A 26138-nucleotide genomic window follows, 5' to 3' on the forward strand; every position below is an offset into this window, starting at 1 on the left:
AAGTTCTGCCTATTTCTAAATAAAAGTTCTACTAAGTTTGTTTTAAAAGACGGTCTGTTCAAGTTTATGTTCATTTCATACGGAATTTCATTGGCCTAAATGGATTTAGTGAAATCCGATATTTGGTACCACAAACCAATGACCTAGTATCAACACTTAAATCATCTTCATTTCAGCCAGTCTTGGTCAGTCTCGCACAAGCGGTATAGCAGATCCTAAAGAACATGATAGATATATTTATTTCCTTTTATTAATAACAAAGTTCCCCTCTGTTGACTGAGAAATTGTCTGTCTTATTTAGTTGATTAGTTCACAAGTAAAGGTTTATACCGCAACAGGTTTCATTTGCACCTTTAAAAAAAATAACGCTTCGAGCCTACACTTTTAGCATGCTCGCCTTTCCCGTTCCCCCCCCCCCCTTCCCATAACTTGAAAATCCCTGATTTATAGTTTAAGACATCTTCTAAAAACAAGGTACAGCTAGAGGCCCAGTTAATAAAATTATCTGCCTCCCTTTGATTCCTTTTTTTTTTTTTATATTTGGACTAAAAAAAGGGGGGGGGCAAGCTTTTGAAGTCCATAAGTAACCGTTGTATCTTAGTACAAGCACTATAAAAACAACCGTGAAATCAGATGTTCACTTTGCACTTTTTAAAAATTATTTGTAACATCTGTTGGCATTAAACCAAGCAAACGCACCAGAACGCCTTTCTTCTTGGCCGCAGACAAATTAAGGGGAAAAAAAAGTAACTTAAAAGACATTTTTGTTATTTCACATTTTTACAGATAATAAACTTGATTGCTGTAACAAACACAAAATATGATTCTGTTTTTGATAAATCAATCTTGTCATCTGTCATCTAGTTCTGAAATACAAAGTTGAGCAATTTAATGCAGCAAACGACTGCGGCTGCGCCTCGCTTCTGTCGTGTCAAGCGTGACCATGTAGAACCACATTGCGCAGTGTCTCAGATCCAACCAATCGTCACTCTGGTCATTGTAGCATAACTACACGGCGTGATATATAGACTGTTACACTTAGTATATATATCTACTAGAACATTTCATAGTTCACCATTGGTTCCACAACAACAAAGATTTTAGTATTGAAATACACCTCAAGGAAATGAATCCAAAACTCACTGTGGCCATATTGGTATTAATCTGTTCTTTAGCTGATGCAAAGGTAATTGATTTGTGTGATTTGACATTCATCTAAGTTTTCGTGTTTTAATGAAATCGTTGCTTACATTTGTTTTAAGTTGTTGCGTCAAATGACGGGACTTAGAGCAAGAATTCTAAAGACAATTAAGAGGCTTCGTGTTCATGGGCGTAGCAAACTTGATTCGAAAAGGCTCAAATTGTCTTTTATAACATATTTACATGTGAAAAAGCAAGCAATGCTTGTCATGATACTAATACCCGAAGTAGGTGGATACTGAGTTGGTTGTAAGGACATGACTGGTGGAAGATAGAAATGTACAAGCATCTTTAATTGACTTGACGTTATGTACATTGTTTCATCACTTAGCTGCACCTATCTATATATTTCGTTGTACTAATTAGTACTCTCTTTAGTAATGATAAATTAAAACTGGTCGGTCATTTTGCTGACTATACAATGCCATTGAAACGCTAGTCTAAAAAATGTATGAACTCCTCATCAGCAGTTTGTTTTTTTTGTTTCTGTAAGTGCTGCTCATTTGTAATCGATACATTGATTAGGGTTATTTTCTTTTTTTTACAAATCCTCCATCGCAAGCCAACTCTTCTTGGGTTCACAAAGTACTTTGATTAGAAACTGGACGGGTAAATCGAAAACTGCTCTAACGATTTTTCTGGAAATTTTACAGTTTACGTATTTACCTTTACCTATCCCTTAGTCTATTGGACCGTTTGGGGCACCATGCAAGATCTGTCGACCGTCTTTCCCCATTCCTCTCTGTCTTTTGCCTTAGTTAAAACCTCTTTCAATGGCAGGCCCGTCCGTTCTTTTGTGTTGTCCTCCCATCGCTTTCTCTGTCTGCCTCTTATTCTATTTCCTGGTACTGTTCCCTGAAGGAAGGTCTTTGCGTATATCTTTGGGGAAAAAAAGTACCTAATTTACGACACTGGTTTGATCGTTATAATTCTAAAAATATACTAAGGTTTTCGAGTTTTCGAGTGCGAAGGTGAATGAGGAATGCAGTATTTCCAATTCTAAACAATATAATCACCTTAAAATTAAGTTTGACTTTCGTCTTTTTATTTCGAACACGCTTCCAGCGAGAATTCCCACTACGGGTTGAAGTTATAAAAAAAAAGGCAACCCCATCATTTTGAATCAATACTCTGCTAGTTAACGCTGTGTCCCAGTTTCTTGACACTGTGGGTGTCCCAGTTTCTTGACACTTTAGAGATTATCTTCCTATCAGGGTCGAGGCGGAGAAGGAGGCAGAGGCAGACCTGGCGGGGGATCTGGTGGAGACTCAGCGGATGAGGACAGCGGAGAGCGTGGCAAGGACAACAGAGACTTTTCCGACAGGTATACCTGGGGAGTGGAAGTGGACGCTGCCAACGTAGTCCAACAATTGGCTTTAGTTTCTATGTAAGTAAACTGTGTGTATAGCGTGTCAGTCAGTGACAGCTAGACTAGCAAACAAAAAAAAATGTTTTAATACAAGCAAAGCATTTATAAGGGAAAGAACTGTACATTTACAGCCAAATTTCTTTAAACTGTAATATTTATTTCACTTTCTCTTTAGCAAACATAAAATAATTAATATCAATTAATTAATTAATTGGTAAAATTTTTTTTTGATTTCATTTTTGGTTAGGGACAGAGAACAATTGTGCAAAGTTTCAACTTGATCCGAGAATAACAAATGGGAGAAATAACGTGTACAAAATAAGTAACAGACATACTGACAAACAGACAGACGGATTGAGTTGATATCAGTTTTGTAAAAAAAAAAAAAAAAAAAACACTGCAGTTAAGTGATAAGTACCTGCCATATCTCTCACTACTCTAAGATTTATTTCCCTTTTCTATATCAAACAAAATTAATTAATAACTCCTGATTAATTAACTAATTGGTTAACTTTTCGATTGATTCGTGTTTTGATAGGGACAATATATAAATAATATAACTGTGTGAAGTTTCAACTTGATCCGAGAATGGAGAATGGGATATATAACGTGTACTAAATGTGTAATACCAGACAGACAGACAGACAGACAGACGGAGTGAATTGATATACCTTTGAAATAATATACAAAAGTGAACTCTTTTACTACATTGTTGGTATTTATAATGAAATCAAAGCAAATAGTGTACCGTAGTGGTGGTGCTCTATCGCACCATTGGTTAGTCAACACTTTACAATGTATTACGTTTTACGTTTGTTTTCTTAATGTGGGTACAGCGAATGGATGAGTAAAATTTGTTTAACTTTTCCTCTCCTAATCGACGATACCATCGTTGATTTTGACCGCATTAAATTAAACTAATGTTAACTTTTTAAAACTTGACTTTGAATTCTATAAAATGAGCATGTATTTCCCTTTAATTCTACAAATACAACATTTTCTGATAACAAACAACAAAGCTATTGAAGCCCAATCATAACAGGGTAGTGAAATAGTAATGAGCAAAATGAAGAACTCCTTCCAAAACTTGGACAAATTATTACGGAGAGAAAGAGTTAATGGTATTTCAATAGGAGGTTATATTTTGTATATATCGTTTTCTCTTTTTTTTTTAATCTATCAAAGTTAAATTAAGATGACCTTATAATCAGGGCCGGAGTTAAGCATGTGAAGGTCCCTGGGTAGGATCACGATTTTTGTAGTGATCCCTACAATTTATCGAAAGCTTTAATAAAGATCCACTTAAGAATGAAAATACTTATGTCAAATATCAGGCTATATTTTAGAAGAAAAAAAAAATTGAGTTTTTGTAAATTTAATCTCAAGTGCTTTTCCTTTTGGGAAAAAAAAAGTTCTAATATGCTTATCTTAGTTTTTTTAAATGTATATTTTTGAGTTTGTGGAGAGTAAGGTCCTTGGTAGAAGCACTGTCGTAAATCCGGAGCTGTATTGACTTATCCCGAGCTTGCTACAAGCGTAAACTTCTTAATCACGACATTTTTGCCAGCGGTAAAACTACGAAAACAAAAAGATCCGACGAAATCTCGATATATTTTTATCTCTTTTGTGGAGAGCCTTTTCTTGTGGAAGCCCCAACACCCCTCCCTTAAAATCCGGCCCTGCTCCGAACGTGTTATCAGTTCAAATGGAATGTAAATAGAAATGAAGCACGATGTCTAATAGGAAAAAATATGATATCAATCCATCTATATATATACGTCAGTGTGAACTAAAGCCATGGGTTTATGTATATATTAAGTTAAGATCTACGCTGCTATGTGGCACCAATGTTCATTTCAGCCTAGAACTTTATGTTCGATTCTATTACTTTGTTTTACTTTTGCTTTCATCTCTTCTTCCATAAACCCACCCGACTCTAATGGGGACCTGACTTTAGTTGGGAAATGTAAAGGAGGTTGGTCGTTGTGTTGTTCACATGACACCCTCGTTAACCGTGGGCCACAGACACAGATGACCTTTACATCATCTTCCCTGTAGACCGCAAGGTCTGAAAGTTGAGCTTTATATTTCATCCATCGTCCCTTTTAAAACGCAGACGTCGCCTTCAGTCGCAAGTCATTCAATAGAAGGATTTTAACTGGATTCACTTCCTTGTCAAGTTATTCAATTTCCTGAACGCCTGTGAAATGATTAATTTTAAAAATTCTTCTTGCTCTACGGAGCATATTTATATATAAGTTTGTAGGATCTTATACAACTACTTTCTACTTCTCCTCTACATTACCTCATCTGATCTGAATCAGTACATCATCAATAGACTACACTTACCTACTAAATTATGATGCCTTGCAATCATTTTTAGCGGCCCCCGAAAGGTGAAAAGATACTATTAGTTTTGTGTAAAATGTCTGTACGTCTGTCCGTCCCGTTTAGATCTCGTAAACTAGAAGAGATACTGAAAATCCGACTTCATAATATTTTAGTCCATTCAAAGTTCTGATGCAATGGATACTTTTTTCTTTTCAAAAAGCGAAAAATCCAAGTTTTTAAATCAGTTATGCAAGCAGTTGTTTTTTTTTCATAAAAATACGCCACTTTTACAACTATTCTCTATTAATAGTAACAAACACGGGAGGCTCTTTAGTGGAGGAGAAAAAAAGGGTTAGGGTTAGGGTTAGAGATGAATTTTTAGCATATTTTTAACACATTTATGCAAATGGTTTTAGAATTTTTGTTAAAATTTTTTTTTTACATTTGTTTTGCTACGTTATGTAAGTTCTGTCCTACTAACTACTACATTTACCCAAAAATGATGTTTAATTTTTTTAAGAGAAAAAGTATTGTTGTAACCCTGCCTTGCACCAGTGCTTGAGGTGCGCACTAGCTGTGACAGGTGGGGAAATGTGACGTGTGTTTGGCACGTTTTATGTCTAGGGGATGATTATTTTTAATGCTATCACACCCCCACTTATCAGCATATGAATCGGGAGCAGACACGCAACGAGACGAAGCAATGAAAGATAGATACAAAAGTTAAAATAAAGAATATTTATTTACATAAATATACATATAAGGATAAAAAGGGGGAGGGTTTGCATCTATCTCTAGTATATTCTAAGTTTAATCATCACTCTTGCACATAATAAGAGAGTATGTCACTTTGTCCTCTGACTTAGCTGGTTGTCCTGTTGATGTCGCAGCTGGCTGGGTCCTGGCTTGAGGTTCTGCAGCTGGAGGTGGCGCTCTAGCGGATAGAGGGACGCCGGCGATATAGCTCTTGTGGAGTCTCAGTCCCAAGTTCTAGTATCTGTAGTGGGCACAGTATGGCGGGTGGCCGGATACCGTGGGCACAAGGTTACTGCGGGCAGAGCTGATCTGCCGTGGGCAGTGTAGGTAACAGGATATGTCCAGTGAGTTGCAGAGGGTTGGCGTAGCTATGACGTCTCGCACAGATCTGACTCTATAGGGACGTCGCGCCTAATAGCTTGACAGGTGGGCTGTCGAATAGGCGGGCAATGCCGATAGCGCCAAGTAGTAGAGTTGAGTAGAACTCCGTAGGCGGTAGATGATACTCAATAGGAAAGTGCAGTGCTGAATAGCACTAAGCACATAGATAGGCCAGTAGGCAAATAGGCAGGTAAGTAATCCGATAAATAGGCAGACACCTGAGGGAGGCTGCGGATAAATAAAGACAAGTTAGGACATGTCTCTTATGCATCTTATCGATGCCCTCGATTGAGGTGCATTCGTCAGATTGGTAAAATTGCTTTAGAGCATAAAGGGGAGATGATGACAAATGGGATTTGGAAAATAGATGGCAGATAGTGGCAATATAAAAATGTACATAAAAGGGGAAATAATAATATAAGAATGTACATAGAAGGGGAAATAATAGTCTTAAATAAACAACACTGGTGGATAGAGAAAGAAGGGGGGGGGGTTGAGTTGGGCGGTGGTCAGCGACCCAGATGATTGTTTGCATATGACCGTGGGTCGAGAACAATGGAGCGCGCTTGAATGGTGTGTCCGTTCAAGCGGCGCAACTCTCAGAGTAAAATGAGTAAAGGGGAGATAATTCACTACAGGGGAGATAACTCGTATCTCTTTTCTAGACGCAGTATCAGTGCGCTAGTAAAATTATCAAGGCGTTTAACCGAGATACAGGAAATAAAATAAGATGTACAAATATATACATGGTTGCATCAATGATCAATTGAGCCACGTAGCATTAATAGATTAACGCAATACATAAATATACATTAGCCATGTTCATGTTTTCTACTTACGCCAGTGAGAAATACACAATGCACTAATTAAATATAAATGAACTAAGCAAAAGACACATGATAAACTCCAATGGAAATATACACAGAGTAATTAAGATGGAACTTGTGATTAAGTTCGGCTTACCACCAGGTATTCCTCTAGGAGGGAGAATAAATGATATAGTCCAGACTCGATAGCTCAGCTCGAATGCGAAAGAGAGGGTGATTTGAGTTGGTTTACTATATATATATGCCTGAAAAGTGTGGGCGGACACCGGAAATGTCCTAGGCTAAGAATTATCTTACACGTGGGTGAAGTAGACTTGAGATGGGAGTGGCACATGGGATATCAGGCGGTGTGTTGACCAGGGTAATCTCTTAGATCAAAGAGAGACGTGAGAGAAGGGGGGGGGGATTAGCTTGCATTCAAACCAAGGTGGTGTCAACCGCGGCTATCAGACATCCTGTCGATAAGATCAAGGTCTGAGCGTATCTTTGCCCCGGTCAAGGGAGGATAAATGAAAGGACTGGCCTAATTTTCTCCAAGGTGGTGGACTAAGTCTAGCCTGGTAGAGAGGAAAAGGTGTGGCGGGTGAATAATTTAGGGGTAGGATGGAGAAATAATTAAAATAAAATAAATAAATAATGAAAAATAATAATTAATGCTGTGATAATTTAGAGTGACTCTGACAGCGAGTTTTTGACTTGTCACATACGCCGCCGCCAAGATGGATCTATCGCAGAAAGATCCATAAAGTGCGAGCAGACTGATGTCACTCAAACTTTAAGATCAGTTGTTATCACAGCATTAGAAAAAAAAAAGAAAAAAAAAAAAAAAATCTGAGAAAATAAAGGGATAGCCATGCCAGGAGGAGAGTCTATCCAAGTTGGTCCGTGGTCTACTTCCCGTCCCTGATTATGTAGTCACCTGGGTGAAACATCTGGGGTTGCTCGGGGGAGTAGATTGGGCGATTGGGTGAGTAATAATTCCTTCCTGGGGCGGATTGGGGAGTGTGATTAGGGCTTAGGCGGGGTGCCCAAGGCACGTGTGCTCGTTGGGGCTTACCTCCGAAGCCGCTGTTAGGCGCTTCTTCACGAGAGTAAGTAGTCAGCTTACCTCGGTATCGTCTGACACGATCAAGGTCAGAGAAGAGTGGCCTGATAAAGAATGTGGAGTTCTGCCTGAGAACGTCCCCACGAGTGCGATAATCTGGCTTACATCGCGGCTTCCTGACACGGTCGATGCCAGGGAAAGGTTGACATTGAGTGGTGGCTGCGGAGCCACGAAGGGAAATGTTTTCACGAGCGCGAGGGTTCGGCTTACCTCGTGACTTCCTGACACTATCAATGCCAGGGAGAGGTTGATTCAGAATGGTGGCTGAGGAGCCATCGCGAGAAGTGTTTTCACGAGCGCGAGGGTTCGGCTTACCCCGTTACTTCCTGACACTATCAATGTCAGGGAGAGGATTTGGAATGAAGACTGAAGAGCCATGAAAAGGAATGAGTCCTCGAGAGCAAGTGTTCATCTTACCTCGGGGCATTCTGACACTGTCAATGTCAGAGGAAGGATGCATGATCTTGGCTGAGCAGCCTGGGTCAAGTAGACCTTCACGAGCGCGGGTGTACGACTTAACCCGTGACTTCCTAGCAGTATCAATGCCAGGGTGGAGTGGTCTGAGCTTCGCTGATGAGTCGGGACTATGCGGGTTAGTGTGGCGACCAGGGCTTCCAACCGGTTGGTCGCAGCCACGTTTCTGCTTCGTCGATCTACCGACGGGCAGAGAGAAGTATGGCTTGTTGACTACTCCAAGAGGGACATATTTGGAGCCTAGAATGAAGTCATATACTGGCGTGTCCATGACGGCGGCGTCAATGGTGCCATGTACGTATCTGCACTCCACGTGTACCCTCGCGACAGGTAGAACCTGCGGAGGAGTGCCACGGTCAATAGACTGGATTGTCACTGTTCCACCAGTGAGATCCGATGGGTCAATCAGCTTCTTATTGATAACCGCGCCGAACGAACAGCCTGAGTCGTATAGGCCCAAGACTTCAACACCGTTGGCCAGAATGTTCTCTACTCCCGGAGGAGAAGAGGTGGGGTGAGGTGGCACGGGTGGGAGTTCTGGTTGGCCGAGTTCAGTGGCAGTGGGTTGAGGAGCCACGGCCATCGTGGAGACGAAGTATGTGTCCTCCTCCGGTTGGTCAGAAAGATCGATCGCGGAGGGTTGAGAGACTGGCGTCACCGTAGATAGGGTCCGTGGGGCCTGCTGCTGCCGTTGTGGAGTGGGTCTACTGTCACGCGCGCCATGACGTGAGTCACGCTGAGAGTAGTTAGCCTGATTATAGCGAGACTGGTGGTTGGGGCGGTTATTGTGGTTATGAGGGGCTGATTGCCGGCCTGGTGCCTGGTTATGCTGGGGAGTTTTAGGAGGAAGGTTGGATTGAGCAGGAGAAGTTGGTTGGTCTGTTTGCTGGTCTGTCGCGGTTGCTTTACCTTTTAAGTCCTTACGGGCGTTCAAGTACCGGTCAGCGGCGGAAGCTATGTCAGCGGGAGCTGTTGCTTGTTGCTCCTTGACATAAACTCTGACCTCTGGGGACATGCATTCCAACAGCTGCTCAGAGAGTACGAGGCATGCTAGGCCATCAAAAGTTTCTGGCAATTGGCTGAGAGCGTGCCACCTGATAAGGTACTTGTCCAGCCTTTCGCAGAGGTTGTCGTAGGTCTCTCTGCGTTCGAGGCGGGACCCTCTGAACTTTTTGTGGTAGGCCTCGGCGGTCAACTCGAACTGGACGAGTAGCGCCTGTTTGAGGGCTGGGTAGTCCTCTCGCCGGCCGGAGGGAAGTTTGGAGTAAACCTCGTAGGCTTTGCCTCGGAGGCATTGGGATAACCGGAAGCACCATTTCTCCTCTGGCAGACCGTAAAAGCGTGCTACTTCCTCAAAACGGACAAGATAAACTTCGATGTTCTCTGTCTTGTCGTCAAAGTGCTCCATTGGCATGTGGGGTAGACCGTTCAAGGAACTCTGAAAGGATGCTGGGCTAGCCGGGCGTGACTCGGAAGAAGCCTGGCGGGCGGCCTCGTTCTCTTTGTCCGCGGCTATCTTTTCTCTCGCCGTTATTTGTTGCTCTCTTTCATGCTCTGTAACTTCTTTAGCAACAGCTATTTCAGCTTCCTTTCTTTCTCTTTCTTTAGCAATAGCTATTTCAGCTTCCTTTCTCGCTTCCCTTTCCTTCAACGCTAGTTCATGCTCCCTTGCTAATCTTCTTTCTTCTTTTTCGTCTTCCTTCTCCTTTCTTTTTTCTTCCCTTTCGTCTTCCTTTCTTTTTTCTTCCTTTTCGTCTTCCTTCTCCTTTCTTTTTTCTTCCTCTCTTTCAAACGCCTCAAATCGTGCTCTCACAAATTCTTTCCGTTCTGCCTCATCGTCAAATAAGGTGGCTGCGAAATCCTTCAATTCAGCTATTTTCTGCTTCATGTCAGAGTTCGCTTTCGAGCGTGTGCCACTGGCCATAATGATGAGGGGTGGGAGATGAGAGGTACTAGGATGGCGGAGGGGCAGATAGAATGGATAGTAGGATTGAGCTAGAATTAAGAAAGTGGGTTAGTGGAAATGAGTCTATGGTTATAGGAAAGAGTGCAAAAGGAGTGTGGTGTCTGCCTACGTTAATCACAAAGTTCCTGCAAGAAAATATTACACATGAAATGCAATAATAGTAATAAATAAAATTATGACAGAAGTGACACTCTTGATAATGCGAAGTGATGATACTTATAAATATTTTTAGAAAAATATTGATAGGAAATTTAGTTATTGCTGCCTGTTCGTGCCTGCTGTACTAATGGGTTAAATCCCGGGACGGGCTCGCCAAAATGTGACAGGTGGGGAAATGTGACGTGTGTTTGGCACGTTTTATGTCTAGGGGATGATTATTTTTAATGCTATCACACCCCCACTTATCAGCATATGAATCGGGAGCAGACACGCAACGAGACGAAGCAATGAAAGATAGATACAAAAGTTAAAATAAAGAATATTTATTTACATAAATATACATATAAGGATAAAAAGGGGGAGGGTTTGCATCTATCTCTAGTATATTCTAAGTTTAATCATCACTCTTGCACATAATAAGAGAGTATGTCACTTTGTCCTCTGACTTAGCTGGTTGTCCTGTTGATGTCGCAGCTGGCTGGGTCCTGGCTTGAGGTTCTGCAGCTGGAGGTGGCGCTCTAGCGGATAGAGGGACGCCGGCGATATAGCTCTTGTGGAGTCTCAGTCCCAAGTTCTAGTATCTGTAGTGGGCACAGTATGGCGGGTGGCCGGATACCGTGGGCACAAGGTTACTGCGGGCAGAGCTGATCTGCCGTGGGCAGTGTAGGTAACAGGATATGTCCAGTGAGTTGCAGAGGGTTGGCGTAGCTATGACGTCTCGCACAGATCTGACTCTATAGGGACGTCGCGCCTAATAGCTTGACAGGTGGGCTGTCGAATAGGCGGGCAATGCCGATAGCGCCAAGTAGTAGAGTTGAGTAGAACTCCGTAGGCGGTAGATGATACTCAATAGGAAAGTGCAGTGCTGAATAGCACTAAGCACATAGATAGGCCAGTAGGCAAATAGGCAGGTAAGTAATCCGATAAATAGGCAGACACCTGAGGGAGGCTGCGGATAAATAAAGACAAGTTAGGACATGTCTCTTATGCATCTTATCGATGCCCTCGATTGGGGTGCATTCGTCAGATTGGTAAAATTGCTTTAGAGCATAAAGGGGAGATGATGACAAATGGGATTTGGAAAATAGATGGCAGATAGTGGCAATATAAAAATGTACATAAAAGGGGAAATAATAATATAAGAATGTACATAGAAGGGGAAATAATAGTCTTAAATAAACAACACTGGTGGATAGAGAAAGAAGGGGGGGGGTTGAGTTGGGCGGTGGTCAGCGACCCAGATGATTGTTTGCATATGACCGTGGGTCGAGAACAATGGAGCGCGCTTGAATGGTGTGTCCGTTCAAGCGGCGCAACTCTCAGAGTAAAATGAGTAAAGGGGAGATAATTCACTACAGGGGAGATAACTCGTATCTCTTTTCTAGACGCAGTATCAGTGCGCTAGTAAAATTATCAAGGCGTTTAACCGAGATACAGGAAATAAAATAAGATGTACAAATATATACATGGTTGCATCAATGATCAATTGAGCCACGTAGCATTAATAGATTAACGCAATACATAAATATACATTAGCCATGTTCATGTTTTCTACTTACGCCAGTGAGAAATACACAATGCACTAATTAAATATAAATGAACTAAGCAAAAGACACATGATAAACTCCAATGGAAATATACACAGAGTAATTAAGATGGAACTTGTGATTAAGTTCGGCTTACCACCAGGTATTCCTCTAGGAGGGAGAATAAATGATATAGTCCAGACTCGATAGCTCAGCTCGAATGCGAAAGAGAGGGTGATTTGAGTTGGTTTACTATATATATATGCCTGAAAAGTGTGGGCGGACACCGGAAATGTCCTAGGCTAAGAATTATCTTACACGTGGGTGAAGTAGACTTGAGATGGGAGTGGCACATGGGATATCAGGCGGTGTGTTGACCAGGGTAATCTCTTAGATCAAAGAGAGACGTGAGAGAAGGGGGGGGGGATTAGCTTGCATTCAAACCAAGGTGGTGTCAACCGCGGCTATCAGACATCCTGTCGATAAGATCAAGGTCTGAGCGTATCTTTGCCCCGGTCAAGGGAGGATAAATGAAAGGACTGGCCTAATTTTCTCCAAGGTGGTGGACTAAGTCTAGCCTGGTAGAGAGGAAAAGGTGTGGCGGGTGAATAATTTAGGGGTAGGATGGAGAAATAATTAAAATAAAATAAATAAATAATGAAAAATAATAATTAATGCTGTGATAATTTAGAGTGACTCTGACAGCGAGTTTTTGACTTGTCACACTAGCGCACTAATGAACGTAAACAGGAAGAGACTAGAACGGAGAGAATAACAGTGCATCAGGGATTGTGAAGAGTTTGAATGTTTGGGAAACTAAGAGGCCAACTTTTGTGCTGCCTGAAGGTTGTAGTAGGGACCTGGAGCGAAGCGGGGAAGGCTGTCGTTGGTCCACATTCAGGTTAAGTAGCAGAGGATTGGTATACTTAGTAGTGAGACTCTGAGGAAGCTGAAGGATGAATCATCATGTTATGTGTTTACTCTAGTGAATAAACACAACTATTATTTCCTGTTAAACTGTGTTGAGTTGCATGCCTATTCGTTGAGTGCCTAACCTAGAGAGATATAGCAATTGGCGTCAGAAGTGGGATTTAGGCAACTCAACGAAAGGAAAGAATGACAACGCTGAAGAAGCTAGACGAGCTTAGCTGTAAAGAGTTAAAAGAGGATCTCCGAGACAGGGAGCTGAGGATCTTCTGTGACATAGAGAATATGAGAGCCAGTCTTCGACAGAGCCTGGTTGATGAAGGGGAGGATCCCGAGACCTACCTGTTTGAGGTAGAACCAGATATCAGAGAGGTCATGAGTGCCATGCTGAAAGAGGTCAACGAACAGATCTGTACCATGATTAAACAGATAGGTACCATTACCTCACTGAACAAGACTGATGAATCTGATACCGTGATGAACAAGACCGATGACCAGATGGCTACCATGTCTACAGGTATGAACAATCTGCTACTCAACGGAGACGCTGATAATGGTGGTGACTGTGATGACGAGTTGTGCAAGAGTAGCTCTCACGACAAGAGGCCTGACCCTTGCTGCGAATATCACAACGATGAGCATAGACCTGATTATGTCCACGTGATTCCTGCTGCCTACACCCAGGCTTTCTACAAGATCTGTGCTGGCGGAACTTCGCAGGGAGAGAGCAAGTACCAGAAGACCTGCCAACAAGGTTTTGACCCAACAGGCGCTTGTCCAGAGGCCATAACCAGCGAGAGAGGCCCTAAATGCGGTCAAAGGAAACCAGCAAGATGTGATGCAGCAGCTGATAAACGTTTTCACATCAGGCGTTATCCACGAGCCCTACAGGCATGTCTTCCAGATGCTGATGGGTTTGGTGAACTGTTTGATAACCTGACCTCCTGGGGGCCTCCGGCTAAATTGCAAAGCATTTACCGAGAGAGTCTGCTGAAGCAGCGTGTAGAACCAGTGGTCTTGATGACCACCGCCATGACATCCACTGCCTCGCTTCTTAGCATGAGGCTGCCGTCGGTGGTGAATAAGAGAAAGGCTAGACAACGAATACGACGTCTTCTTAACCAAAGACAGATCAATTGGAGCAGAAGGAGAAAGCGGAACTTGCAGAGAGCAATGTGGATGGCTTTGTGGGGAGCACGCTCCATTCAATCTGTGACTCCCACTGACCGACCTCCACCTGCACTGACCAACCGTGAACATGTTTCTTTTCGGGACGAAAAGACTAAGGTGGGGGTAGTGTTGTAACCCTGCCTTGCACCAGTGCTTGAGGTGCGCACTAGCGCACTAATGAACGTAAACAGGAAGAGACTAGAACGGAGAGAATAACAGTGCATCAGGGATTGTGAAGAGTCTGAATGTTTGGGAAACTAAGAGGCCAACTTTTGTGCTGCCTGAAGGTTGTAGTAGGGACCTGGAGCGAAGCGGGGAAGGCTGTCGTTGGTCCACATTCAGGTTAAGTAGCAGAGGATTGGTATACTTAGTAGTGAGACTCTGAGGAAGCTGAAGGATGAATCATCATGTTATGTGTTTACTCTAGTGAATAAACACAACTATTATTTCCTGTTAAACTGTGTTGAGTTGCATGCCTATTCGTTGAGTGCCTAACCTAGAGAGATATAGCAGTATATTGAGTATGCATATAAGTTGGACATAATTTAAAACAACAATTATTTAGTAGGTTTTCATATTATCGCGTGATTTGCAGTGCTACACTACTGCCATAGAACACTTAACTAAAGGATTTTTTAATTATTTTTTTTACGGAAATATTTTTTTCTTTTTTTTTTTTTTTTGAAAATTTAAATAAGGTTAACCCTAACCTTTGCAAAACAATTAGATCAATTAGATATTCATTATAAGATAAAGTTATGCCAGGTTCGCATTTAACATCACATTAACTTTCACCTATCCTTTGTTCTGCTAGAAAGCTGGGGCACCACACAAGATCTGTCAACCTTCTTTCTGAATTCTTCTATGTCATTGGTCTTTCTCAGAATTTCATTATGATGTTCTTTCTGAAAATATTGATACCTGCTTTTTTACCTGCCTGGGTGGACCACTTCGGGGGGCCGATTTTAAGTTTGTGTTTCCACACAAACTGTCTTTGTAACCTTGTTAGTGTATAAAAATATTTAACGCCTTGCACAATACTTTCCAGGAGGCGAAGTGATTAAACCGCTGAGCGGTAAAGCGCTTGGACTACAAACTGGGGTCCAAGCGATAGAATCCTTAAGAAGACTGGGGCTTTTAATTTCATTTCGGGATCTTCGGGCGCCTATGAGTCTACCCAGCTCTAATAGATATCTGAAATTAGTTGGGGAAAAGAAAACACATTTGGTCGTTGTGTTGTCCACATGACACCCTCGTTAACAGTAGGCCACAGAAACAGATGACCTTTACATCATCTGCCTTATAGGCCGCAAGGTCTGAATGAGTTATTTTTACTTTTACAATACACTTAATAAAGTCTGGAGTCATAACCATGTGAAATTCTATGAAGCAGACAATCTTTGTCCAGGCTTCTGTCTGAAATTGTCTCAGAAGTAGATTGTAGTTTTAGGTCACGTGATTAGAGGAATTCTTACTTACATCTTGTTTTAGCATTCAATTACGCGATAAAACTTGTTTTTTCTCTATTGAGTGAGACTTTCCGGACTAAGACAGAAGCGGATTTAGGTGCTGGCGATTGGTGCAACCGACAGCGGGCCCCGCGCCAGCAGACATTGTTTTTATCTAGTCTGTTGATTTTTTCATGGAACATACTTCTCAATAGTTAAATGCGTTTATCAAAGGCCACTTATCTTCTGACAGCTTAGGGTTGCAGATTTATTTATCATGTAAACAGTAGTATCACATTAAGAAATGAATCGGATACGAACAGCATAGTAGGGCCTACACCTTTACCCGGTAACAAAATGCCTACTACTCATGATCATAACATTGGCCTAGGTCTAGTAATTTTAAGATTAGACGTGTAAATTCATACGAGTTCTAGTCTAGATATAGTAGATTCTATATCAATATTCTATATCTAGTTCTAGATCTAGATCGTCCCGAGACATGACGTTAAACTGCGCTCCTCTTTCCTTAGCACTTTTGGAGCTCAAAAGTGCCCTACTTCTTTTCTATCATTGTGTCTGCCTCCTCTTTTCCTAAGTCTGCCTTCATTGATCATCACACTGTCTCCTTAACTTTAAATTCTCACTACGTCCTAGACCAGTCCGTTTGCCGTGGACTGCGACGGGTAAGGGGGGATAAAGAGATCCTGGTGTTTGAGTGGTGGCTATCTGAGGATAAACCACAACAACACAATACTTTGGCTCCAAGTTCCCCTAGACCTGAGACCCAGATGGCCCGCTCTGGGTCAACCGGCTGGTCATGCCGAGCTACCAGCATAGGTCGTCGACCTATGCTGGAGGGCGGTGGCTGGAGGGTCAATCAGGGAGCTGCTGTATCGGACACATGTCCGATGTAGCAGCTGACTGAGTATAGCACCTGTGTAGCCCTGGCGGGCTCATTCTGGACATCCGAATGGCCCGTCCCCTTGTTGGACTCGATGGCGGGTGGGGAGCACAGGTGCCGAATTAACCAAAATATATATGGACAAAAAAACACACACAAAACTACTTGCCCCAGACCTATGTCTGGGCAAGAAACGACGAATTGACGATAAAAAAGAGGAGGTCCCAAAAAGCTGTGCCACCTGGCCATCATTTCTGGTGGTTAGATGCACAGAGGAGGGAAAAAGCCTGACCAAGTTGAGCCCTTTTATTATCTATAAGGGACTCAAGTCAGTAGTGGGAGAGCCCAAGAGTGTGTCTAAGCTACACAAAACAATGGAACTCCTTGTAGAAGTAGACAGCAAGACACACTCTGATGGGCTTTTAAGATGCAGAAGACTCTGTGATCTCCAAGTGGAAGTCATGCCACACAAGAGTCTGAACACCAGCAGAGGTGTAATCAGCTCTAGGGACCTACTGGAATGTTCCGAGAAGGAAATAGTGGAGGGCATTGAAGGAGTCACCCATGCCCGGCGCATTACCAGGCGCAGGGAGGGTGAGGAGGTCAAAACCGCCACTATTATCCTCACATTCGGAACTAGGACACCGCCAGAGTATGTGAAGGCAGGATACCTACGAGTTCCAGTGAGGCCCTACATACCTAACCCCATGAGGTGCTTCAAGTGCCAGGGTTATGGACACGGCGCGGCAGTCTGTAAGAGGAACACTGTGTGTGCCAGATGTGCTGGAGAGGGTCATGAGGACAAGGGCTGCACAGCCCAGTTCAAATGCCCAAACTGTCAAGCTGGCCACTCAGCCTACTCCAAGGACTGCCCTGTGTGGAAACAGGAGGTTGCCGTGCAGGAGTACAAGGCAAGAAACGGATGTACCTTTAGCCAGGCGAAATCGGCTGTACTGGCCCTACCCAAGGGCCAATTCGGCTTGACAAAGACCTACGCCCAGGCTGTTGCTAAGAAAGGAAGATCCATAGCCACACAGACGGACACATTGACCCCACCACCCCCTCCTCCTCCCCCAACTCAGAAGAAAACACCGCCAAAGAACACACCTCTGAAGAAACAAGAAAGCCCTGTTGTCATGCTAAAGAACAGGTTCTCTGTGCTCGCTGATGAGAGCATGGAGACTGAGCAGCATGTCAAAACCAATACTCCGGGAGAACCCGGAGACATCATGTCTGACACAGGTTCTCCTCAGAGAACCCAGCCAGACACCCCAACCTCTACTGAGTTAGAGGTTGACCAACTCCCTAAGGGGAGAAATCAAAGCGGAGAGGATGCCCGAGGTGAGAGAGGAGGAAATAACCTCCGCTCTAACCAGAGGGATCTCCCCTCTCCAGAGAGAAAGACTTCCCCCAAAAGGGGGTTGTCCTCCTCTCCATCCAAACCCAAGAATAAAAATACCAAGGTCACTGGAATAAAGGGAAACCCCTCCGGGGGCCTCCCAAGGCCAAATAGCTCCAAGTAGGTCATCTAGAATAAGCCATGGATTCCAGAATTGTACAGTGGAATTGTAGAGGCCTCAAGGCCAATTACGAGGAAATGCAGCTACTGATGGACTCTGAGACTCCTGTAGCTGTCTGCTTACAGGAAACATTTCTAAAAGATTGCATCAGCTTCCGAAGCTACCGTGCTTACACCAAGAATGTTGAGGATGCAGAGAGAGCATCAGGTGGAGTCTGTATCCTTGTGAAGGATAACATCCCCCATGAGAGGGTAGAACTACAGACCACACTACAGGCCGTAGCAGCTAGGATAACCCTTCACAAGGTTATCACTTGCTGCAGCCTGTATCTACCACCTGGCGCTCCATTAAACCGAACAGACATGGAGGACCTATTGAAACAACTCCCCCGGCCTTATTTAATCCTTGGGGATTTCAATGCCCATAACACCATGTGGGGATCCAACAATACCGACACAAGAGGTCGTATGCTGGAGGATATCTTCCTCCAACATGATTTATGCATACTTAATGATGCATCACCGACCTACTTGCACCCAGGAACTGGATCATTCACATGCATTGACCTCACCGTATGCGTCCCCGGACTTCTGGACGATTTTAAATGGTCAGTTAGCAATGATCTACGGGGAAGTGATCACTTCCCAATCATCATTACTAACAATCTCCCTTCATTGGGACGACCTCAGCGGTGGAAACTGAATAAGGCCGATTGGGAACAATTCCAAAAAAGATGCTCTGAGGATATCACAGAAAATATCCTCCATGAACAGAACCCAGCTGATACCTTTGCTAGCAAGCTACTAAGTATAGCCAGGAAAGTTGTACCCCTAACCTCTGCAAATCCAAAACGGCCTAGCAAACCATGGTTTGATACAGCTTGCAAAAGTGCTATTGGTGATAGGAAAAAACGACTGGCTGCATTTATAAAGAATCCTTCCCAGGAAAACCTAAAGCTATTCAGGATAGCTAGAGCAAAGGCTAGACAAACCATACGGTCAGCCAAAAGGAATTCCTGGAGAAGTTTTGTCGGCAGTCTGGATGCCAAAACTTCTGCTAGAGCGGTTTGGAAGGCAGTAAGGCGAATCAAAGGGAAAGAATCAAATGCAATAGGGCATTTGAAAAACCAAGGACGAACTGTCACGTCCCCCAGAGAAATAGCTGACTGCCTTGCATCCTCAATAGCAGAAAAATCATCCACTGCACACTACACGCCAGAGTTCCAAAAAGTCAAAACCAGGGAGGAAAGACACCCCATTGATTTCAGGTCAGAGAACAATGAAGACTACAACAAACCGTTCTCGCTTGAGGAACTGAGGGAATCGCTGGACAAGTCACATGACACAGCGCCTGGAGAAGACGAAATCCATTACCAGTTCCTCAAGCACCTTCCCGAACCCTCATTGGCAGTCCTACTAGGGGTCTATAACTGTGTGTGGCAAACAGGCGCTTTCCCAAACAGCTGGAGGAAAGCCACAGTTATACCGATACCTAAACCGGGAAGAGACGGCTCTGACCCAGCTAACTATCGACCAATAGCACTAACAAGCTGCATCTGCAAAACCATGGAAAGAATGATTAACAGTAGGCTGGTCTGGTACCTGGAAAGGAATAAAGTGATCTCAAACTACCAGTGCGGATTCCGGCAGGGGCGGACAACAACTGACCACCTGGTAAGGCTGGAAGCTTATATTAGAAATGCATTACTCAGAAGAGAACATCTAGTAGCTGTATTCTTCGATATAGAAAAGGCCTATGACACAACCTGGAAACATGGCATTCTACGTGACCTGGCGCTTATGGGGCTTAAGGGACACCTCCCCCGTTTTGTGGAGGAATTCCTGAAAGATCGAAAATTTCAGGTCCGAGTGGGCAACTCCGCTTCTGACACTCATGACCAGGAAATGGGTGTACCCCAGGGCAGCATTCTGTCAGTCACCCTGTTCAACATTAAAATAAATAGCATCATAAATGCGCTGTCCCCTGGCATAGAGTGCTCTTTGTATCTTTTTAGTTTCTCTTTAATACATGTAGCATGATAATAATTGTGAATGTATGGATAAGGTTGATAATTATTATTTTAAAAAATTTAAGTTTACGCTAAATGAATATATGGAGGGCTGAGGGGTAAAGCACTTAGAACTGGAATCCCGTGTTGGAATCCTGGTAAAGACTCTAGGTCAGTCTAGGTGGACCACATCGAGGGCCGATTCTGAGTTTGTGTTTCCACAAAAACTGTCTTTGTAACCTTTTTTTTTTGTTACATGTCAGTGCAGTCGTAAGTGAACACGAGGGAACTTGCCAGGGTAGTAATAGATTTTAATGGGGTTGAGAAAAGAATTACCAACGTCTTGGAAAACGACGAACCAGAATTTATCATCAATCAGGCATTGGTAGCAACTAAATAATATCACCATGCTATTGTTTCCACCAAGGACACGTGACTCCTTCATTTTTTTATGAAGCGCAAGTATATCTGTAGCCTCAGAATTCCAAAGAGTGGTGGTCACCATGATGCACAGAAATAATAGATGATTACTTGTCACCTTTCTATTGCCAGTTTTTTTTACGCAAATTATTACATCCCTATAACAATAATGTATTGGCGTTTATTTCACTGGCATGATCATACACCTCTACCTTTTTTTCTTCTACAAAAAATCCCCCCCCCCCCAGAAATGACAGTGTCGTCATCACGAGATCGGCTGAACTGCAGGCTCTGAACATTTCAAGATCCACCTCTGTCTATGACTTCTCAAACAGCACTTCTGTAAGTATTAAACGTTTTAATTTAAGGAGTGGTTACAATTAATTATAAACATTGTAACGGCCACCAATGTTTGTCAGTCTGCATTCTTTTACGAGTGTAGATTTAGTGAAAAGGCCGTAGATTTAGTGTTCAAAACAATGAAATATTGTTGAAAATTATTTAGTTGACAGATATAAGAGACTCATTATGGGCTCGAATGGCAATTCTCGGGGCACACTCAAGAGCCCAAAATAAGAGCTCGTGCTCTCTCTCTTCCGATTATGCTGGTGTGGCCAAGTGCAATAGACTCAGTTGCAGGAATTTCGGAAAGGAATACATTACATAACAGACCCACTGGCTTTTATTGTAATTGTAGTTACAATTGTTATTGTGGGAAGCGTGGTCAAGAGGTTGAGGTGCGCTTGAACTTGGCTTGGCTTGGCTACCTAGAAGGGGGCTCGAGGTTCGACACCCGACTCGGGCAGAGTTGTGTTTACTGAGCGTCTAAAGGCAGCACGGAAAACCAACTCCAAGATATCCCCTCCCCCCACTGGTCCACAAATGAGATTGGACCAAAAGCGCTCTGAGCATGCTATAAGCATGAAAGTAGCGCTATATAGAAGCTATAATAATATAAAAGCTATAATAATAATTATAGTTGTTGCGGTAGTCGATTTTTTTCGGAAGCAGTTCGATGTACTGATAGATCAGACATGGCTAATCTCGTTGGACAGTAGGTCTTTTTGTGGCTCTGTTACGTACTCAACCTTATTTGTCACAGATGAATTGGGCGTCCGCCTGGGGAACTCACCCACACCTCCTTATATAAAAGGCTAAATAAGTTAAGCAGGTTTGGTTCTCATCTCATGATTCTAATACTTTCCTCTGAAAATATATCTACCTCTGAAATCCAGTTTTCTTAAAGGTAGAAAGAGGTATTCATCTTACTGTAAAAGAGAGCACCCCAAGACTACTAAACAGGAAATTATATTTTAGGAAATGAAATGTTCTTTTTTTACACAAGAAATACGAAATTTAGATTTGAACAAAAAAAAAGATATCGGAACATTGACAAGGTGTTTAAAATGTTAGGTGCACTGTTTAAAATGTTATGTGCACTGTTTAAAATGTTAGGTGCACTGTTTAAAATGTTAGGTGCACTGTTTAAAATGTTATGTGCACTGTTTAAAATGTTAGGTGCACTGTTTAAAATGTTAGGTGCACTGTTTAAAATGTTATGTGCACTGTTTAAAATGTTATGTGCACTGTTTAAAATGTTAGGTGCACTGTTTAAAATGTTATGTGCACTGTTTAAAATGTTATGTGCACTGTTTAAAATGTTATGTGCACTGTTTAAAATGTTATGTGCACTGTTTAAAATGTTATGTGCACTGTTTAAAATGTTATGTGCACTGTTTAAAATGTTAGGTGCACTGTTTAAAATGTTATGAACACTGTTTAAAATGTTATATGCACTGTTTAAAATGTTATGTGCACTGTTTAAAATGTTAGATGTGATTTCTTTTTTAAAAATGTTATGTGCACTGTTTAAAATGTTAGATGTGATTTCTTTTTTAAAAATGTTATGTGCACTGTTTAAAATGTTAGATGTGATTTCTTTTTTAAAAATGTTATGTGCACTGTTTAAAATGTTAGATGTGATTTCTTTTTTAAAAATGTTATGTGCACTGTTTAAAATGTTACATGTGATTTCTTTTTTAAAAATGTTATGTGCACTGTTTAAAATGTTAGATGTGATTTCTTTTTTAAAAATGTTATGTGCACTGTTTAAAATGTTAGATGTTATTTCTTTTTTAAAAATGTTATGTGCACTGTTTAAAATACGTATATGTTTATGTTTGATAATTATATGCTATTTTTTTTTATTTATTTGTTTTAGATTCTTGCGATCGGAGTAGAAAACTATTGTTTTCTCATTCAAACCAGGCGTTCACTTGACGGCATTGTCGACATCCTCAAAACTTTGAACGTGAGTCAAGCATTTCTTAGCTTATCTTCTTATCTTATAAAACATAGACGTTACTTCAAAAAAAGAAGATCATAACGTCCTACGCGTCATGCATCTAGTCATGCGTGTTAACCAATGATTTAAATTCTGCCAAGTCATTGGTTTTCCTTGCTGACTCAGGCAACCCATTCCATGCTCTAATAGCACTAGGAAACACTTCAGCGTTCTCGCTTCTTTTAACAATACAATGTCTGTGAACAAATGTATCTGTTACGAGACGCTACATTACTCTACAGCAGTAAAGGTGATGAGTCCTTGTGCTGGCTACATGACACTCTCGTTAGCTATTGGCCATCATCTACTTCAAAGTCATAAAGAAAAGCAATCAATATCATACCTCAAACATTGCATACAATTTTAACTCTTTCTCCCCTAACCGACGATACAAACGTTGAGTCCATCAGAATGTGGTAAATAATACGGAGAGAAAGAGTTAAGTTCGATATTTTTTTTTTAATTGCCTTTGTTGGCGTTACTAGAGTTGGTTTTTTCCTGGTGCGGTCCGCACCCCTCCTCCCACACCCCAATGGCAACGCTACTGGATAGAGTTATGTAGAAAATTTTTTTCACTTTTTTTTTGGTTGTTTCTATTTTCCAGAACACCAACACCTCTGTGAATCCCGCATCCACACTAAACGGGGACACGACGCCTTTGACAGCTGCCGAGGTGCAGGAACTGTATGCGTCTCACCGTGATGTCCGCCAGGTCTGTCGTAGAGGAAGGCGTAACCTGGTCATTAGAGCTGAACCTACGACAGGTAGGCTTTACTTATCACTTGACTCTAATGCTTGTTGTTGTTGTTTTTTTCTGTTGGACCAATAAGAGAGGATCATTCTACAATATTTCGTGATAGCTCATTGCGTCACTATTCAAACTTAGCCTACTTTCAGAATGATATTGAAATATTAAAAAAATAAAGTAGTTTAAAGAAAGAGAGTAAAAGAAAGATTTAGATATAGAACTAGATCTAGAACTAAAATCTTGATATAGAATCTAGACCTAGACTAGAATTCGTATAATTTTACACGTTCAATCTTATTAAAATTACTAAACCTAGGCCAATGTTATGATCAGGAATAGTAAGCCTTTTGGTACCGGGTAATGGTGTAGATCTACTATGGCAGACTATGCTATTTCGTATCCGATTTACTTGTTAAGTAGATACTATCAGTGTATTTTTTGTGACGGTACGCACCGGTACGGCGTACCGGCACCTTTTTCAATGTGAGGAAAAAATTATTACTTTTCTTGCATTTTAAAGTCTATTATTTATTTATTGGTACTTAAAAGTTAGGCAACCCATCACTGAGTACCGGCATCTTTTATTTTACAAAAAAAAAAGCACTGGATACTACTGTTTACATAATAAATAAATAGCAACCCTAAACTTTCAAAAGATAAGCTATTGCCTTAATAATTAACATTTTGTTCAAATTATTAATACATTTATAATATATATATTATAAATATATCTAGATCTGGACTAGTTTTGCTTTTATTGAGATTGTCAAGTATATAATGACAATGTGTCAAAACTGCGCGCTATAAAAATAGTTCATTATTTTTTAAACTTATAACTAAAACGAAGCTCATATTAAAATTTTTTTTTTATAAAAACAACATTTGAATCAGTATTCCATTCAATGAGTTAGTTAATAAATGGAAAATATATTTTGTCATGATCCATTGGCACTTTTTCAATTGTGACCTTAGATGCAAATTTTTTGTTCTAATGCGCAAATCTATGAATGAAGCTTGAGTTATTAATGGAAAAGTCTGTGACCTTTTAAAAAAAGCTACCTCTCCTGAAGTTTTTCATTAAAAAGTGGTGTATTGTTTTGAAAAATCTGCTTGCATAGATAATTTTTAAAATTAGATGGTTCACTTTCGGAAAAGAAAAAAGTAGCCGTTGCATCAGAACTTTCAATAATGTAGAATATCATGATGTCCAATTTTCATTTTCTCTTCTAGGTTCTGAGATCTAAACGGGACGGACGGACGGATGGACAGACAAACCACAAAAAATTAATAGCGTCTTTTCCCCTTTCAGGGGCCGCTAAAAAACAACTTGTATATATGAGTTTTTTTTCTTTTATCTATAATTTAAACGTATAGAGCATATTGAGAAAAGCTAAAAGCATAAATTAGTGCAAAACAATTTTCTCTTCTAGGTACTGAGATCTAAACTGGACGGACGGACGGACAGGCAAACCACACAAAACTAATAGCGTCTTTTCCCCTTTCATGGGCCTATATGAGTATCTTTTTCTGTTATCTATAAGTTTAAACTTATAGAGCCTATTGGGAAAAGCTAAAATCATAAATTAGGACTAAGCAAACAAAAAATTGGTAAAAATTTTATATTATTGATCGCAAAGATTTTTTGTTGTTGGTCTAGATCTATTACATCTATTAGACATTTAATTGCATGACTGGTCCAAACTAATTGATAGAACTACACTTGGTATAAGTTGTTTTTTTTCTAGTATTGTTATGTTGTTCTTGTTTCTCTCTTGCTCAGATCCTCAGGACAATGTTATACAAGTGGTCTCACTCACGGACCTCTTCCAGATCTCTCGCCCGACACCACCCACTCGACCCCCTACTACACCACGTACAACTCCTCCACCAGCCGGCCGCCCTGGCAAAGGCGGACCTGGCGGCCGAGATGGCCCTGGAGGTCGCGGAGGAAGACACTAAACTCAAGAGTTTAAAACAGAATTAGCATGACAAGTGTTTCTACTATGTTTAAATCTAAAAGGATTTTAGGCTTTAGATGTTCTTTGCATTCAAACTAAAGTTTGTACTAAAGAAATTATACTGGAAAATGTAAAATGGCTGACTTCAATATTTACAAGGTTTCAACAATAGGACAAGTTTTCAACCCATAAGTTTGATTTTTGATTTTGCTGAAAATCTCCGACAAGGACAATTGATATTGACTGCATCAATAAAAATGATTTTGTTTTCAATTCATTAAAAATACTAAAGCTAGTCCCTGTTTTAAATTCATTAAAGCTAAAGTTGGTCCTTAATTTACTTATAGTATTTTAACTAATAATTTTCTTTGAATTGATCTTTGATCTATTTGTCTCTCTTTTAATATTTCTGTTGCTTTTAATTTTCAAAACAAAGTAATGCACCGATTTTGGTTTGATTTGTACATTTGATAGATTTCATATCTATTTTTCAAACAAAATTAAAATTACTGACTATATAAAATGTTGTGTGTGTTGTTTTTTTTGGGTTGTATATAGTGTTCTATGTTGTTGTTGTTTTTTTGCTAGCCAAACTCT

At 41.2% G+C, this 26138-nt stretch overlaps 1 protein-coding gene across 1 annotated transcript; it reads left to right on the top strand.

Annotated features, from left to right (window-relative positions):
- Window positions 1-1022: 1022 nt before the first annotated feature.
- LOC106050120 (uncharacterized) lies at window positions 1023-26067 on the top strand. Its single transcript, XM_013205055.2, has 6 exons — window positions 1023-1186; window positions 2415-2587; window positions 20740-20833; window positions 22713-22802; window positions 23440-23599; window positions 25364-26067. The coding sequence occupies exons 1-6, from the start codon at window positions 1127-1129 to the stop codon at window positions 25540-25542; spliced, it is 756 nt and encodes a 251-aa protein (XP_013060509.2). The 5' UTR covers window positions 1023-1126; the 3' UTR covers window positions 25543-26067.
- The last annotated feature ends 71 nt before the right edge of the window (window positions 26068-26138 follow it).

The sequence above is a fragment of the Biomphalaria glabrata genome, chromosome 12, assembly GCF_947242115.1.
Source record: "Biomphalaria glabrata chromosome 12, xgBioGlab47.1, whole genome shotgun sequence".
NCBI lineage: Eukaryota > Metazoa > Mollusca > Gastropoda > Planorbidae > Biomphalaria > Biomphalaria glabrata.

Excerpts from the sequence above, each read along its gene's own strand:
- LOC106050120 (XM_013205055.2), top strand. The coding sequence starts at position 1,127 with ATGAATCCAAAACTCACTGTGGCCATATTGGTATTAATCTGTTCTTTA. Across the intron at positions 1,187-2,414 it reads GTTCTTTAGCTGATGCAAAG|GGTCGAGGCGGAGAAGGAGG; the intron begins GTAATTGATTTG and ends TCTTCCTATCAG. Across the intron at positions 20,834-22,712 it reads ACTTCTCAAACAGCACTTCT|ATTCTTGCGATCGGAGTAGA; the intron begins GTAAGTATTAAA and ends TATTTGTTTTAG.